Source organism: Bidens hawaiensis, unplaced genomic scaffold (assembly GCF_021521415.1).
Source record: "Bidens hawaiensis isolate Kalapana, Puna unplaced genomic scaffold, B.hawaiensis_p1.1 tig00000326_1, whole genome shotgun sequence".
NCBI classification, from domain to species: domain Eukaryota; kingdom Viridiplantae; phylum Streptophyta; class Magnoliopsida; order Asterales; family Asteraceae; genus Bidens; species Bidens hawaiensis.
In genome coordinates, this window is record NW_027491025.1 from 7,130,506 (window position 1) to 7,147,983 (window position 17,478).

General features: G+C 36.3%; 1 protein-coding gene across 1 annotated transcript in view; it reads left to right on the forward strand.

Annotated features, from left to right (window-relative positions):
* The first annotated feature begins 371 nt into the window (after positions 1-371).
* The window catches only part of LOC143622092 (uncharacterized), a 50,347-nt gene continuing 33,240 nt past the window's right edge, over positions 372-17,478 (forward strand). Inside the window, exon 1 of the mRNA XM_077093336.1 lies at positions 372-489. Coding sequence (XP_076949451.1) covers positions 372-489 — 118 coding nt within the window. The remainder of the gene's footprint in view (positions 490-17,478) is intronic.

Here is a 17,478-nt window from a genome sequence, read left to right on the forward strand (position 1 = left end):
GTTCCGATCAAGAGAAGATACAATACTCTGCCCAAATGATCAAAGGCGAAGCGTTAGAATGGTGGAATACACTGATTTTAAGCAAAGGTCGACAAGTACTGTACAATCTGTCGTGGGAAGAATTCAAGGAGATGTTGATGGCGAAATTTTGTCCTATGCATGAAACCGACCAAATCTAAACCAAATTTCTCAATCATAAGTTCGTAGGAACTGACCTTCGTGAATACATTTCCAAGTTCCACGAGTACTGTCGCCTCGTTCCCTAGCTGGTTAACCCTGAGTCTAGCAAAGTGACACGTTACATATGGGGATTGCCGCCGGAAATCCCTGACATGGTGAGGTCTCATCTCCCTTAAACTGCCGACTCCGCGATGGAGTTAGCTGGGTATCTTATGGGTGGCCTTGTCCGCAACAAAGAAGAGGATAAGAAGATTATGTCAACCAACGACCAGAGGAAGACTGGAGGAAGTGCCCGATTCAAGGGCAAAAGTATAAACCTAACCGGATTCAATTCAAATGCCTCGTTCTGCAAGACATGCAGAAATCACCACAGGGGAAAATACCATAGACCCGGCCACGCAACGGTCGATTGCTTGAAAAAGAAGATGACCTGCTACAACTGTAAAAAAATGGGTCATATAAGATTTGAGTGCTCCAAAAACAAACCCGCGACTGGTGGTGCGGGTGGAAGTGGTCAAGCCAAGAAAGGCAATGCAAGAGTCTTCGTTCTTGCCACCAAAAAGGCGGCTGACATGCCGGAAACCATCACCGGTACGTTCCTAGTTAACGACACATATGCTAGGGTTTTGTTTGATTCTGGTGCCAATTTAAGTTTTATAGATTATAACTTTTGTAGTCTATTAAACGAACCATTAACAAAACTAAATAAAACTCTAAGCGTCGAGACCGCTAGTGGTGAAATAGTCAAAATCTCCGAAGACTTTGAAAACGGAAAAATTCTTTTAGCCGGTTATATTCTGCCCATTCAATTATTGCCAGTGACTCTTTCTGGTTTTGATATTGTACTTGGTATGTACTGGTTATCCAACAATCATGCTCGTATCATTTGCAATAGAAAAACTGTCGAACTTCAAGCCCCTGATATATGAACCATTTGGATTGAAGGGGACAAAGAAGCTGGCCAAGTTAGCATAATTTCAATGATTAGGGCTAACAAGTGTTTGAATCAAGGATGCTTAGAATTCATGGCCTACGTCACTGAAGATCCAAACCAAAGGAGATAAAGGACGTGCCTATTGTCTCCGACTTTGCCGATGTTTTTCCCGACAAACTTCTTGGAATCCCTCCCGATTGTGAAGTAGAATTTAGGATCGATCTCATTCATGGTACTGCTTCGATCGCCAAAGTACCATATAACTTAGCGCCAATTGAGATGAAGGAATTAAAGAAACAACTCGACGAGCTTCTCAAGAAAGGCTTCATTCGACCGAGTTCATCGCCATGGGGAGCGCCGATACTTTTCATCAAGAAGAAGGATGGTTTCGTGCGTATGTGTATTGACTATCGAGAATTAAACAAAGTCACCATCAAGAACCGTTATCCACTCCCTTGAATCGATGATCTATTTGATAAACTCCATGGCGCAAGCTTCTTTTCAAAAATCGATCTTCGTTCTGGTTATAATCAACTCAAAGTCCAATCCGAGGATATTCCGAAAACCGCTTTCTGAACGAGGTATGTCCATTATGAGTTCACCATTATTCCGTTTGGTCTCACTAATGTGCCGGTCTCGTTTATGGATATGATGAATAGAATCTGTAAGCCTTACTTGGATTAATTTGTTATCGTATTCATCGACGACATACTTATTTATTCTAAGTCTAAGGCAGATCATGAAAATCACCTCCGAACCTAACTTGAAATACTTAGATCCGAGAATTTGTACGCCAAGTTCTCGAAGTGCGAGTTCTGGTTGCACAAAGTGCAATTTCTTGGTCACATCATTAACGTGAATGGTATTCAAGTGGACCCCAATAAGATTGAAGCAATCTCTAAGGGGGAGATCCCAAAGTCGCCAACCGAGATTCAAAGTTTCTTAGGTTTGGCCGGTTATTTCCGTAGGTTCATCAAAAACTTTTCTCGTATAGCCGTCCCCCTAACTTCTTTGACTCGCAAAAACGTTTAGTATGAATGGGGAACTAAACAACAAGAGGCGTTCGATATACTCAAACAGAAGCTTACTTAAGCACCTATACTGGCCTTGCCAGAAGATACCGAAGACTTCGTTGTCTTTAGTGACGCGTCTCATTCCGGTTTGGGATGAGTACTGATGCAACAAAAGAAAGTGATCGCTTATGCCTCTTGTCAACTAAAGGTGCACGAAAAGAACTACACAACTCACGATCTAGGGTTAGGCGCCATAATCTTTGCATTAAAGATATGGAGGCACTATCTCTATGGAGTAAGATTTATCATGTATACCAATCACAAGAGTTTGAAACACATCTTCAAACAAAAAGAACTTAACATACGTCAACGACGCTTGATGGAAACTCTAGACGACTACGACTGTGAGATTGTCTATCACGAAGGCAAAGCCAACGTTGTGGCCGACGCCTTAAGTCGTAAGGAACATGAAAAACCAAGAAGAGTCTGTGCATTAAGATTAGAACTGCAAATTGATCTCATCGAACAAATCAAATCCGCTCAACTTCAAGCAATCATTGAAAACAATATCTCCGATGAAAAACGTAACGGTACCATTGACTCGCTAGTCAAGGGTGATGATGGTATACTTCGAATGGGAAACCGGATTTGGGTACCAATTGTTGGGGACTTGCGTGAAGAGATAATGAATGAAGCTCACAAGTACAGGTACATGATGCACCCCGGTAGTGACAAAATGTAACAAAATCTCAAACCGAACTACTGTTGGGATGGGATGAAAAAAGGACATCGCTTCGCATGTGGCGAAATGTCTAACTTGTTTGAAAGTTAAGGCTAAACACCAAAAGCCATCGGGATTGCTTCAGCAACCCGAACTTCCCGTGGAAGTGGGAGTTAATAACCATGGATTTCATCACTAAACTCCTGAAAACGACTCGACAACATAATGCCATTTGTGTTATTGTGGATAGGTTAAAAAAGCCGCTCATTTCATACCCAAAAATGAGTCCTACTCAATGGATAGACTAGCGCGTATCTATGTCAACAACATCGTTGCTTTGCATGGAGTACCGTTTTCTATAATCTATGATCGAGACGGTCGTTTTACGTCTCATTTCTGGAAAAGCTTCCAACAAGCGTTAGGCACAAAACTAAACCTTAGCACCGCCTATCATCCACAAACTGATGGGCAAAGTGAAAGGACAACTCAAACGTTGGAAGATATGCTCCGCACTTGTGTAATAGATTTAGGTGGAAGATCGGACAACCACTTACCCCTAATGGAAATTTCGTACAACAATAACTATCACACGAGTATTCAAGACGCACCATTCGAAGCGTTATATGGTCGTAAATGTAGATCGCCCGTGTGCTGATCTGAAACCGGAGATAATCAATTATCTGGACCCGAGATAGTCCAAGAAACCACCGACAAAGTTCTACAAATCCGTGAACGACTTAAGGCGGCACGTGATCGCCAAAAGAGTTACGCCGATGTCTGTCGTAAGCCGTTGGAATTCAATGTTGGTGACAAAGTTCTTTTGAAAGTCTCGCCATGGAAAGACGTAGTTCGCTTCGGAAAGAAAGGAAAGCTAAGTCCTCGATTCGTTAGACCCTTCGAGGTACTTGAGCGAATTGAACTGTTGCATATCGATTGCGACTACCCGAGGAAATGCAAGGGATACACGATGTATTCCACGTCTCAAATTTGCGTAAATGCTTAGCCGATGAATCTTTGTCTATGCCCTTAAAAGATGTAGAAATAAATGAAAACTTAAAATTCGTAGAGCGACCAATTCAAATTGAAGATACAAAGATAAAGAAATTGAAAAGACGAACGTTGAAAATCATAAAAGTAAAGTGGGACTCACGAAGAGGCCCCAAATATACTTGGGAACTCGATTTGAAATGAGGAAGAAATACCCCCACTTATTCTAAAGAAGCGATCTCGAGGACGAGATTTATTTACAGGTGGGGAGGATGTAACATCGTGAAAATATCGGATCAATAATACCAAGTTCCAAAGTCAAAGAACCAAAAATGTCAAATTCTAAACCTTAGGGTTAAAAATGAAAAGTCTGGTTTCCTGACCCATCGCGATACGCGACGGATCAGAAGAGAAACCCATCGCGTGTAACATTCGTTAGTTTTAAAACCCGGAAACCCGATCCATTGTAAATTTTCGGTTTTTATATGTATTGACATATATATAAATCAAGTTTCGTTTCATGTATTTGTATTCGTTAAACTGACCCGCTTTGTCTTTTCAATATATTCGTTTTTGAAAGTTATGAATTTATATAAATTTCAATGATTTAAAGTTCGCTTAAGTTCACTTTATATTCATATTATTTAATTAACGAATCTCCGAGCTATAAATGTCTATCAATTAATCATAGTTTAAATCTATTGAGTATAAAATGTAAGCAATCTAAGGATATTAAAAATACAACAAGTTTTAATCAGCTTTGCATAATTATGAAGTTCAAGGTTCAAAGTGAAACAAAGTTAAAACAAGTTTATATATATTCTTAAAGTCCAGGGTGTAAATTGTAAATTTGAATTTAAATTATAATAAAATAATAATTTTAAACCCCAGCCGCCCCTTACCCCCTTCCTCGCGTTTTTCAGGCGATCCCAATCCGGCCGGCGACGGAAATCTCCGGCGACCTTTAACCACTTCAAAATGCATTTTTAATCAATTTTAATGATATAAACTCGTTTCTCCATCATCTTAAAGCTTAATCAAGCCTCATTACGCGTAATAACACACTACAACGTTCGGATTCAAACCTAAACCGTCGGATAATAATTAAAAATTGAGGCTATAAATAGCACTCTAGTCTCTTCCTAAACGTGCTACAAACTTATTTTTACACTAACAATCTCGTTACTATCACCAATTCGTCCTTAAAACCTCGGTTCCGGTCGACTCGCTGTTCATCCACATTCCGGCACCATCTAAGGTAATTGTCACATGGTTTTGATTCGTTGTAACCCAACAAACAAAACCCCTAACTCTAATTTAACAAACATGGAATTGTTTTGGAGAATTGAACTCTAGGGTTTTCTAAAGAAGAAGATGAACTGCATGTATTATTTTTATTTGTCTTTTCTGGCTTGATTTACAAACGAACAAGTAGCCTAGTTGGCTTGTCACCTTTGTTTGGCCACCAAGACCCGGGTTCGAACCCGGGTGAGGACCATTTTCCTTGTTTTTTTTTATTTTTAAAATCTTTTTCTTTTAAATAATAACCAAACTAAAATCTATAAAAACTATATAAATCAAATAAAATTATATTAATTTAAATAGAATTAGTTTTAAACCACATTTATCTTTTGTCACCTAAAAACCAATCTTTCAAACTCGTCAAGGCTCGTTTAAACTCATAAAACATTTTGCATATTAATTTATCGTTCGTTAAACTTTAAAATTCGTTAATATATTCTTTTCAAAATAAAAAATACTAATAACACTCAAAATTCAGTAACGTTATAATATTCAAACCTGATATTAACTTTAAAATTTATTATTAAAATATTAACTCGTTAAAATTCATTAACGTATAAAATAATATTATAATACCCAACTCCATAATAAAATATACATTCAACACTTCTATTTCCCGACAACCCGATCTATTTACCTTTTAAGTCGTTAGTTAATATTGATTTTTTACTTTTAAATTCTAGTTCGTGACGTTCAATTGCTTCGGTTTCATTTACGCACTTTCGCTTATATTTCAAGTTTGTCTTCAACTTCAAGGTGAGTTTCTCACACCCTCTTTTTACCCTTTTTAACTATTTTGGGGTTAGCATATATATCCTATCAAAATTCAATTTCGTTTATTTATTATTTACAAACTACAATTAGCATCATGGACTTGTGTGTTTACTTGTTACTTGCTCAATTATTACGTGCATGGATTTCTTCGATAAGTATGATCATACGCCCCCCTTTGCACCCATGAACCATTTGTTTCTGGTAGAAAAGAGACTCCGATCTGAGTACGTTGGTACACAATCCCAACTGGAAAAGACCTTCATTTATTCTTTACACTCATAGACCATTGTTTCTAGTGTAAAGAACCCTTATGTGATTTTCACAAGTTTTCATGGAATTGTATGATTTTTATATATTATTTTCAACTGTGTGAACTCACCAACTATTGAGTTAGTTGATTTTATTTTATATATATGCTACAGGTACTTTTCGTTAGAGGATGAATTGGCGAAGATACTAGAAGTTAGGTTATTTAAATAATAAACAATAAGACATTTGTTTTGTTCCTTCTTCTTTGTGTTTGTTCATTTGAAATAACTTGTGTATTTGATGCTTTGGAATGATTTAATTACAATATTGTCACTTAATAGTGTTACATGTGTTTTGAGCAATCTGTACGTCACACTCAGGCGTTTCCGCTTTAGCTGGGGTGTTACAGATTGGTATCAGAGCCGTGACTATAAGATAGGAAATTAGACGTAGTGTTCTAGTTGGTTATAGTTTATTTGCTTAATTGTTTAGGTTGCTTGATTAGAAATTATGTTGGCCTAATTTGATTGTTCAATGCACATTATTTTGTTATTATTAATTTGTTTATGCCTCATGTACGCAAATACTATTATACTGATGATTCAAGTACTTCAATTACATAAGCACACACAAGTACAAGGCTTACGCCAAGAAACAAAGAGTTTTCCAATATTTTCAATTATTGATTTTTATTTAATCTTCTTAAAGATGGTTCTATATAGCGGGTATGTAGTAAACTGTAAGGGGGACGTGCCTGTTTTCCGAAACTCTTGAAACCAAGGTTATTGAAACCTAAGGATAAGCAATGCGTATAAATCCCAATCAGACGAGGGACCCGGTTGCTTACCCGGAGAGTTAGGAAAGAGCACGAACTCTATTAAGCCAAAGCATACCAATTTCAACGCCATATGAATCACAACTTTAAGTTTTCAAACACGACCATGTTCTCTTTGTGAAAAGAATATGGTTGCACTCCTCTATGTTTTACGATGTGTTTTAACTGGAAGTCCGTACACGAATACCCAGCTTTCGGTTCGATTTAATTACGCATTTTTATACGAGAATAGTTAAGTTTAAAAAAAATTCATGACACGTTTTCTTTATATATTTATACGCTCATTTACGGCTTAAACTTTTAAAAGTTTGCAAAGTAATAACCGAATTTCAAACAACTCCTTTGTTATTTTACTATTATGTGTTAGAAGTGAAAATTTAAAAAGTCATGGTGGTTTATGAACATTCGATTTTCAATTCGATTTTACTATATATTGTTAAGTTTAATACTTTTTCCATATGATTATTCAATAATTTATGAGGTTTTCGTTTATTGAAAGGTGAAAACTCAAGACGTTTCATGGGAATTCCAATTTCGATTTCAAATTTGTTTCATGCGATTTCTTTTCTTTACTTGTTTTCATTGATGTATCTATTAGTAGTTTTCATACTTGCATCCCAAGTCACGCAAATTCTTCATGTTTCGTATCACGCCTTCTCGTTTTCCTAGTTGTCGCACTCAACAGGCGAAATGACAATCAAAGTTATCAAGTAAATGGCCTCCACGATCCCGATCACCCCACGTTTGACCGCACCTACCTTCATCGCTATAGTTAATTCAAATTCAAACCCAACACCATTCTTGGAAACGTAAACTAAAACCAACCGAATGGCCTCACGCTGAAACACACCCTTTTTACAGTATGTGTAAATTCCACCACTTTACTTCGCTAAAACGTTGACATGCTTCAATCCGTGGTAGATTCAGTTACCACTTATTGCTAAGACCAACCCAAACTCAACGCCCCCATCTGCAAGACCTGTACCTAACCATTTGTCTCAATCACTTGTTTATCCTTATGCTTCAAGCCTACTAACATTTTGGTGACCTTAGCACACTCGCCATACTTTGGAAGGCCTAACTTGTTTCCGCCATTAAATATCCTAACCCCGCATCCTTTGTCGACCTTATGCGATTTTTCGGTTTCAATACTTAGATTTTTTTACAAAACTCATCAAACTTGTTTATATTTTCTTTTGCATACTTTTTCTACATTTTATTTCTTTTACTAACACCTCGCGCCTAATCCCAAATCCTTAGTTATTTTAACCTTTAGTCAAATGGTTTTTCTTTAAAAAGAATTTATTACCTCTATTATTATTATTATTTTTAAAATTGTTAATAATACAATCATTATTAATGTTACTACTACTATTGTTATTAGTACCATCACCGTCATGATCATTAATATTATTACAGTAATTATGAATATGGTTATTATTAAATTTTTTTTCTTATTATTATCGTTATTAGTAATATCATTATAACTAGTATCATCGTCACTGCTATTAATATAATAATATTTAAAGTAAAATATTTGCTTCAAACAAGTTTTGAGCCCTTTTGAAACTAATTTTCATTCAATAATATTTTTCTGATTAGTAATATTATTATTACTAGTATTATCATCACCAATAATAATAATGTAATTATTATTTCAACCCATATTTAAAGTAAATTTTTGCTTCAAAACAAGTCTTAGGCCCTATAAGGCTAATTTTCATTCAACAATTCAGATACTTTGACGATCATTTCTTTCCTTTCTACCTAGGTCGTGAGCCAAAAGAAAACATTTTTTTTATGTGAAAGTTTCATAAAATTTACAACTCTTAGCGATAGCTAAAAACTTTTTGCCTTAGTAAAATAGAATAAATTTTATTTTATCATGAGATGAAAAAAAAAGGCATCACGATTTACAACCGATTTTTGTAAATTAAAATATATATTGCATCCATTCCTTTCTTTCCCCTTCATTAACGCCAATGAGTTTCGGCTAAGAAATCATAACACCATCTCTCACGTCAACATTCCTACCCCAAACAAACCGACACTTGAGAATACAAATGTCGAAAGCTACATTTACTTTTCTTTATTTTCTTCTTCACGTATGTTTCGAACTTACCCAAAGTGATTTTTTATATCCACTTGTTTAGAATATTGTTTACGAAGTTTTTCGATTGTTCATTGATCTTTGATCCATATTCGTTTGTATTTTACGAAACGCAAATTTGTACATCATCCTTAGTCGCATTTTGTGAATCGGTTTACGTTTGTTACCTCGGGATCTATGACCAATTTCCCATCAACGTAATCGTTAAGTGGAAATTGGGACTATGAACATGTATGTGTACATAGTTACCTAATAGAAACCGTATTTTCATTTTTATTTCTACATTTTACTATCGGTGACCGGTTCTCCAAAAACGAATTCGTTTACTTAGAACCGAGACTGTGTCCCATGTACATGCCGAGTTTATTTTAAGTTATATTTTTTTACACAAATTGTTTTGTTTATTCGTGTACTTCTCTTTCACTCGATGTTTTATATAAACCATTTTGTGGTTCTTGATTTCATCAATTTGGAACAAATGCTTTATTCTGATTTCAAAATTTAAATTTTTTACTTTGATAAACTCAAGGTTGCTATTGGAACTTTTCTTTCACAAACTTAATGGATTTCCATATTGTGATAACAGAATATTGTTTATCTATTTTATTTCAAATTTATTAATTTATATGTTGTAATGTTCACTTTATTTCATCTCAATGTTTTATTTGAACCAATATATTGTTCTTAATTTCATCAATCTAAGACAAATACTTTATTTTAGTTTTGAAGTTCTAATTATATACTTAATAAGCACAAAGTCACTATTGGAAAATTTTTCTTTTCATAAACTTAATCGATTTCAATATTTTAATATTAAAATTTCGCTTATCCATTTCATTTCGAGTTAGTATCAATTTACATGTTTATAAGATATAATTGTTTATTCATCTCGGCGTTGCCATTGGTCACGTCTATGTTTTATTGGAGATTTTCATTTGTTAAACATCATGATATTTTGATACTTAAAAAGTTTCGTTTATTTAAACTATTTTCGAACCTAATGTGTTATCAAGTTTCGTTGGTTAAATGCCACGTTTACTTACCATGTTATTCTCGATCCCATTACTTCAATTACATTTTACGATGTTCATAATTCAAATTTTTTCATTCTTTAAATATCATTACCTCGTTTATTTTGTTTTCATTGGTGCAACACAACGATGATTTCATTTACTCGACTTAGAGTTTTTCGCCTAGTAAATTGGCCTGAATGGTTAACAATAAGTTTTGTAATGTTTATACCCTTTTAATTCATTATTTTTGAATTTTCAACGTTCTATATGAGAATTTTTATTTCATTATCTTAGGTCTATGTCTTAAAACCACACAATAGAGCAAGTTATATGGACCATCCGACGATAGAGGTAATTATGGGTCGACACGTAATTATCAAAGTCCTCGCATGGAAAATATAATAAGTAGGGTTGAGTGAAATAACTCGGAACTTGGAATGATTTTTGGAGAACGGGACAAATACAATATGATAAGGGCATGGTGGATACGCCGCTGGTACATCCTATATATAAGTGTTCTTGTCATATTTCCTATTTGTGGCGTTCTTTCGGGTCATTCAAAGATCTACGTTATTTTATTTTAATAATGCATGTATAAAATTGCTAAAATTTCCAACAACTCCATTTATTAGTTGTTCTCTTTTAATTTTTTTTTATTTTTATTTTAGTTTCGGGACGAAATTTCTAAAAATTGTAAGTCCTGTAACATTCGTTACTTTTAAAACCCGAAAACTCGATCCATCGTAAATTTTCGGTTTTTATATGTATTGACATATATATAAATCAAGTTTCGTTTCATGTATTTGTATTCGTAAAACTGACCCGCTTTGTCTTTTCAATATATTCGTTTTTGAAAGTTATGAATTTATATAAATTTCAATGATTTAAAGTTCGTTTAAGTTCACTTTATATTCATATTGTTCAATTAACGAATCTCTGAGCTATAAAAGTCTATCAAATAATCATAGTTTAAATTTATTGAGTATAAAATGTAAGCAATCTAAGGATATTAAAAATACAACAAGTTTTAATCAGCTTTACACAATTATGAAGTTCAAGGTTCAAAGTGAAACAAAGTTAAAACAAGTTTATATATATTTTTAAAGTCCAGGGTGTAAATTGTAAACTTGAATTTAAATTATAATAAAATAATAATTTTAAACCGCAGCCGCCCCTTACCCCCTTCCTCGCGTTTTTGCGGCGATCCCAATCCGGTCGGCGACGGAAATCTCCGGCGACCTTTAACCACTTCAAAACGCCTTTTTTAATCAATTTTAACGATATAAACTCGTTTCTCCATCATCTTAAAGCTTAATCAAGCCTCAATACGCGTAATAACACACTACAACGTTCGGATTCAAACCTAAACCACCGGATAATAATTAAAAATTTATTAACTCAATTTAATCACCCAACGGACAAATTGAGGCTATAAATAGCACTCTAGTCTCTTCCTAAACGTGCTACAAACTTATTTTTACACTAACAATTTCGTTACTATCACCAAGTCGTCCTTAAAACCTCGGTTCCGGTCGACTCGCCGTTCAACCACATTCCGGCACCATCTAAGGTAATTGTCACATGGTTTTGATTCGTTTTAACCTGACAAACAAAACCCCTAACTCTAATTTTACAAACATTGAATGGTTTTGGAGGATTGAACTGTAGAGTTTTCTAAAGAAGAAGATGAACTGCATGTATTATTTTTATTTGTCTTTTCTGGCTTGATTACAAACGAACAAGTAGCCCAGTTGGTTTGTCGCCTTTGTTTGGCCACCAAGACCCGGGTTCGAACCCGGGTAAGGACCATTTTCCTTTTTTTTTATTTTTAAAATCATTTTCTTTTATATAATAACCAAACTAAAATCTATAAAAACTATATAAATCAAATAAACTTATATTAAGTTAAATAGAATTAGTTTTAAACCATATTTATCTTTTGTCACCTAAAAACCAATCTTTCAAACTCGTCAAGGCTCGTTTAAACTCATAAAACATTTTGTATATTAATTTATCGTTCGTTAAACTTTAAAATTCGTTAATATATTCTTTTCAAAATAAAATATACTAATAACATCAAAATTCCGTAACGTTATAATATTCAAACCCGATATTAACTTCAAAATTTATTATTAAAATATTAATTCGTTAAAATTCATTAACGTATAAAATAATATTATAATACCCAACTCCATAATAAAATATACATTCAACACTTCTATTTCCCGACAACCCGATCTATTTACCTTTTAAGTCGTTAGTTAATATTGATTTTGTACTTTTAAATTCTAGTTCGTGACGTTCAATTGCTTCGGTTTCATTTACGCACTTTCGGTTATATTTCAAGTTTGTCTTCAACTTCAAGGTGAGTTTCTCACACCCTCTTTTTACCCTTTTTAACTATTTTGGGGTTAGCATATATATCCTATCAAAATTCAATTTCGTTTATTTATTATTTACAAACTACAATTAGCATCATGGACTTGTGTGTTTACTTGTTACTTGCTCAATTATTACGTGCATGGATTTCTTCGATAAGTATGATCATATGCCCCCCTTTGCACCCATGAACCATTTGTTTCTGGTGGAAAAGAGACTCCGATCTGAGTACGTTGGTACACAATCCCAACTAGAAAAGACCTTCATTTATTCTTTACACTCATGGACCATTGTTTCTAGTGTAAAGAACCCTTATGTGGTTTTCACAAGTTTTCATGGAATTGTATGGTTTTTATATATTATTTTCAACTGTGTGAACTCACCAACTATTGAGTTAGTTGATTTTATTTTATATATATATGATACAGGTACTTTTCGTTAGAGGATGAATTGGCGAAGATAGTAGAAGTTAGGTTATTTAAATAATAAACAAGAAGACATTTGTTTTGTTCTATCTTCTTTGTGTTTGTTCATTTGAAATAACTTGTGTATTTGATGCTTCGGAATGAATTAATTATAATATTGTCACTTAATAGTGTAACACGTGTTTTGAACAATCTGTACGTCACACTCAGGCGTTTCCGCTTTAGCCGGGGTGTTACATCGCGTATCGCGATGGGTTGTCTGACACGCCAAACACGTGGCTGGCCACGTGTCCACACGTGGCACAACATTCTCCACGTATCACCTTGTATCGCCACGTGTTAACACGTGGCCCAACGCCTGCCACGTGGTAGGTCTAGATGGTGACGAAGTTGAGCTACGTCGCGATACGCGACGGGCTAGCCAAGGAGGCCATCGTGTATCACGATGCCTCCCCTGAAATTGCCTATAAATAGCAACTACGGGTTCAATCATTTCAGCACCAAAATTTCACAATCCTCTCTCTCTCTAACATATCTCTAGAACCCGAAAATCGTACCCTCGATCCACCTCGAAAAGCATGTCCATAATACTCGTTTTCCGTTCCCAATTCCTCAAAGTGCGTGCCATATACCATCGACGTTCTAACCAAGAAGGAGTTACCATCTCGACGACCCGCCTAGTCAAGCGTGCCGGCGTGAGGAGAAGTGTTGGTGCCTCGTTTTGCTTGCCAAAGTGAAGTGTTGATCAAGAAAAAGTTAAAAAGGGTAAAAGACGTCGAAGTGCTACTCGATCGTCTAAAGTTATTATAAGCCGACAAAGGTGTTGGTGCATGTTTTGTAACAGATGATCGCTGCATGAGCTTTGCTTTCAGCCTCATACATTTTCTTTTCTTCTTCTTCTTCTTCCATTTTATTGTATTTCTTTATCTGTTCACGACCCTCATACTCAGCAGTTGGTGGAATGTATCCATCTTGAATGCATACCCACATCTTAGCATCTTGGTATTTGACATATTGTTCAAACCGATCCTTCCACGCCACGAAATCGGTTCCCTTAAGCATCTTCGGTGCCTTAGTAGCTGAACCCGCTTCCACTTCCATCTTCACCAGTTCCGTAATGTTTATAGAAGTCATCTTTCACGAAACACAAAGAAACCCGAAAAACAAAAATTTTATTCTTAACAGTACTGTAGGCGAAGTTGAGAATATTATGGGAAAAAGAGTTAAATACATCAGGAGTGACAATGGGACTGAGTTCAAAAACTATCAGATGGAGATCTTCTGCTTACAGAAAGGGATAGAACACCAGTACAGCGCTCCGTATACTCCGCAAAAAAACGGAGTGGCTGAGAGGAAGAACAGAACGTTAATTGAAGGAGCCAGAACCATGCTGGCTGATTCGAAACTTCCTGTGGTGTTCTGGGCTGAAGCTGTTGCAACAGCCTGTTATATCCTTAATAGAGTTTTAACTGTTAAAAGACTAAATAAAACATGTTATGAACTTATGCATGGGAGAAAGCCCAACTTGAGTGGTCTCGAAGCATTCGGGTCCCCGTGTTCGATATTAAAGACAAATTCTAAATTTGGTGAAATAGCCGACGAAGGCATTTTAGTCGGATATGTTGTTGGGACTCCCAACAGACGAGTCTTTAATACATCGACCAGCAAGGTTGAGGTGGTGTGTAACACTGATATCACAAGTTACAAATCACCAAAACCAAGCACGGGACCCGCTGGGGTTTTCGACTATGATAGGCTTTTTAAATCTTTTAACATACCTTACTTGGATTGTGTAGAAGTTGATGAAAGAATAGCTACGAAGATGCTTTACGATGAGGAAGACAATGTTGTGCAAAGACCGCTGTATGATGAATGTCAACCTTCCTCGTCAAATGCTGTCGATACCCCTGCTGCCTCTACTGAAGAGGAATTTTTCAATCCTTTTCACTCTCAACAACAATCACCCATTGATGAGCTACCTTCGAACCTGGAAGAAAATCTGCAAGTCAGTGCGGTTCCGACTACGAGAGTTCACAAAAATCACCCTTTGCAGAACGTGATAGGTGATCTGTCCGACGGTGTACAAACAAGACAAAGCTTGAATGAGCACACCTGTGTTTACACAAGCATTAAAGATACGGGCATAATTAACGAATGCTTGTACACCTGCTTCATCAGCCAGATTGAACCAAAGAACTATCAAATGGCTCTCAAGGACAGCTCGTGGGTCGAAGCCATGCAAGAAGAGTTAGCCCAGTTCAAAAAGATGGAGGTATGGAACTTGGTTGCAAAACCGAAGAATGTGCATGCGATTGGCACCAAATGGGTTTTCAAATGCAAGAGAGATGAGAAAGGAATTATTATCAGGAACAAGGCGAGGCTGGTTGTAAAAGGTTTTAATCAGCAAGAGGTGATTGACTACAATGAGGTGTTTGGTCCTGTGGCGAGATTGGAAGCCATTCGATTGTTTTTGGCATTTGCTGCACACAAGGAGATGAAGGTATTTCAGTTAGACGTGAAGAGTGCGTTCCTTTACAGTAAAGTCGATGAGGTTGTGTACGTTGAGCAACTTCCGGGTTTTCCTGACCCAGACTTTCCTGATCACGTATACAAGCTAAGTAAAGCACTGTATGGGCTACATCATGCCCCTCATGCCTGGTACTCAACTTTATCCGACTACTTGCTTGAGAATGAGTTTGAAAGGGGAAAGATTGATAGCACACTGTTCTTTAAGAGAAAAGGAAGTGACTTTCTTCTGGTGCAAGTCTACGTGGACGACATCATCTTTGCTGCATCAAAAGTCGCCATGTGTCAGGAGTTTGAGGCCGTCTTGAAAAAGAGATTTGAAATGAGTGCTATGGGTGAACTAAATTTCTTTTTAGGACTGCAGGTTGATCAGAAGAAAGATGGGATGTTCATTCATCAGACTAAGTATGTCCATGATGTTCTCAAACGCTTCAAGATGGAGGACAGCACTCCATTTGATACTCCAGTCTGCGTCAACCATAAATTGGGTGCTGATTCTGACAATGATGCAGACGTGGACCCAACCCAATATCGGGTAATAATAGGTTCTTTAATGTACTTAACTGCTTCTAGGCCTGATATTATGTTTGCAGTTTGTCTTTGTGCACGCTTTCAGGCAAACCCAAAGGAATTTCACTTGAAGGGTGCGAAGAGGATATTGCGCTATCTCAAAGGCAAACCTAAGTTGGGGTTGTGGTACACGAAGGGAGGAGACTTGGAGTTGGTCGCCTACACAGATTCTGATTATGGAGGGTGCAATCAGAATCGGAAGTCAACAACAGGTGGATGTCAGTTTCTTGGAGGCAGATTAGTGTCATGGCAATGCAAGAAGCAGACCTCAGTCGCCATTTCAACCTGTGAAGCAGAATACATGGCAGCATCCAACTGCTGCTCCCAGGTTCTTTGGATTCAACAGCAATTGCGCGATTATGGTCTGAATTTCACTCATACTCCTATTTGCATAGATAACACTGCTGCTATCTCAGTAACTAACAATCCCGTAAAGCACAGTAAAACTAAACACATTGACATCCGTCATCATTTTATACGGGATTGTGCTGAGAAGAAACTGATTGTGCTCGAAAAGGTTGATACGTTAGATAATATCGCTGACTTGTTTACTAAAGCGTTTGACAAAAATCGTTTTCAAAACCTTGTTGAGCTGAATGGGATGATCAATCCCGAGTAACCGCGTTTTGTGTTTATTATATAAAAAAAAACATCACTATCGCTTAGAAATATGTCGGTTGCCTCAGTTTGAAGGACATATCTTCGGATATGTTTGTCCTCATTTCTACTTGTAGAATATAAGGATAGCCATTAACCAGATGACTGAAAGTGACCGGGGCGGTTATGATGTGTTTTTAATTCTTTCGCTGAAAATTAGTCGTTCATACTTAGTTAGAAGGACACATACTTGTATGTGGTCGGTCCAGCTGATCCATTGGATCTTCAGGATAGCCATTAACCTGAAGACTTTGACTTGATCAGGGCGATAGAAGTTAAAATTTTTTTTAAGGGAGATGAAATTATTTTTCAAGTCTACTACTTCGTAAGAAGTTCCTTTACTATGTTTAACAGAAAATTGATCCAACCTTGGAAAGTGATAGATATATTGATTCTGTGTGCTTAACTAGTGAAGTTATTAGGCCTAAAAGACTTTAGAACAGTCATTGTATGTCATGGTAGCTTTTTATGGTGCGTAAAAGTAGAAGTGATACTAACTAAATCTACTCGATTTTACGTGGAAACTCCTTAAGAGTTGTGCATGTCTCCATATATATATCTTTCCGAATGATAGGCAGAAAAGCGATTACCCAGTCATACACGAGCCCGTGAGTGTTCTGATTCCCGTGAAGATAGCGTGTCAAGAAACTGCAGTGATCCAGATTCGGGACTTGCAGTTGTTTACTACTCTGAAGTTGTGTAAATACTTAAAAAAAAATGTGTGAGTTATTGAGACATTCTAGAGTTCATAAGTTAATACTTCTCAATCAAGATGTAAGAAAGAGAACGGGAAGAAGAGTCTG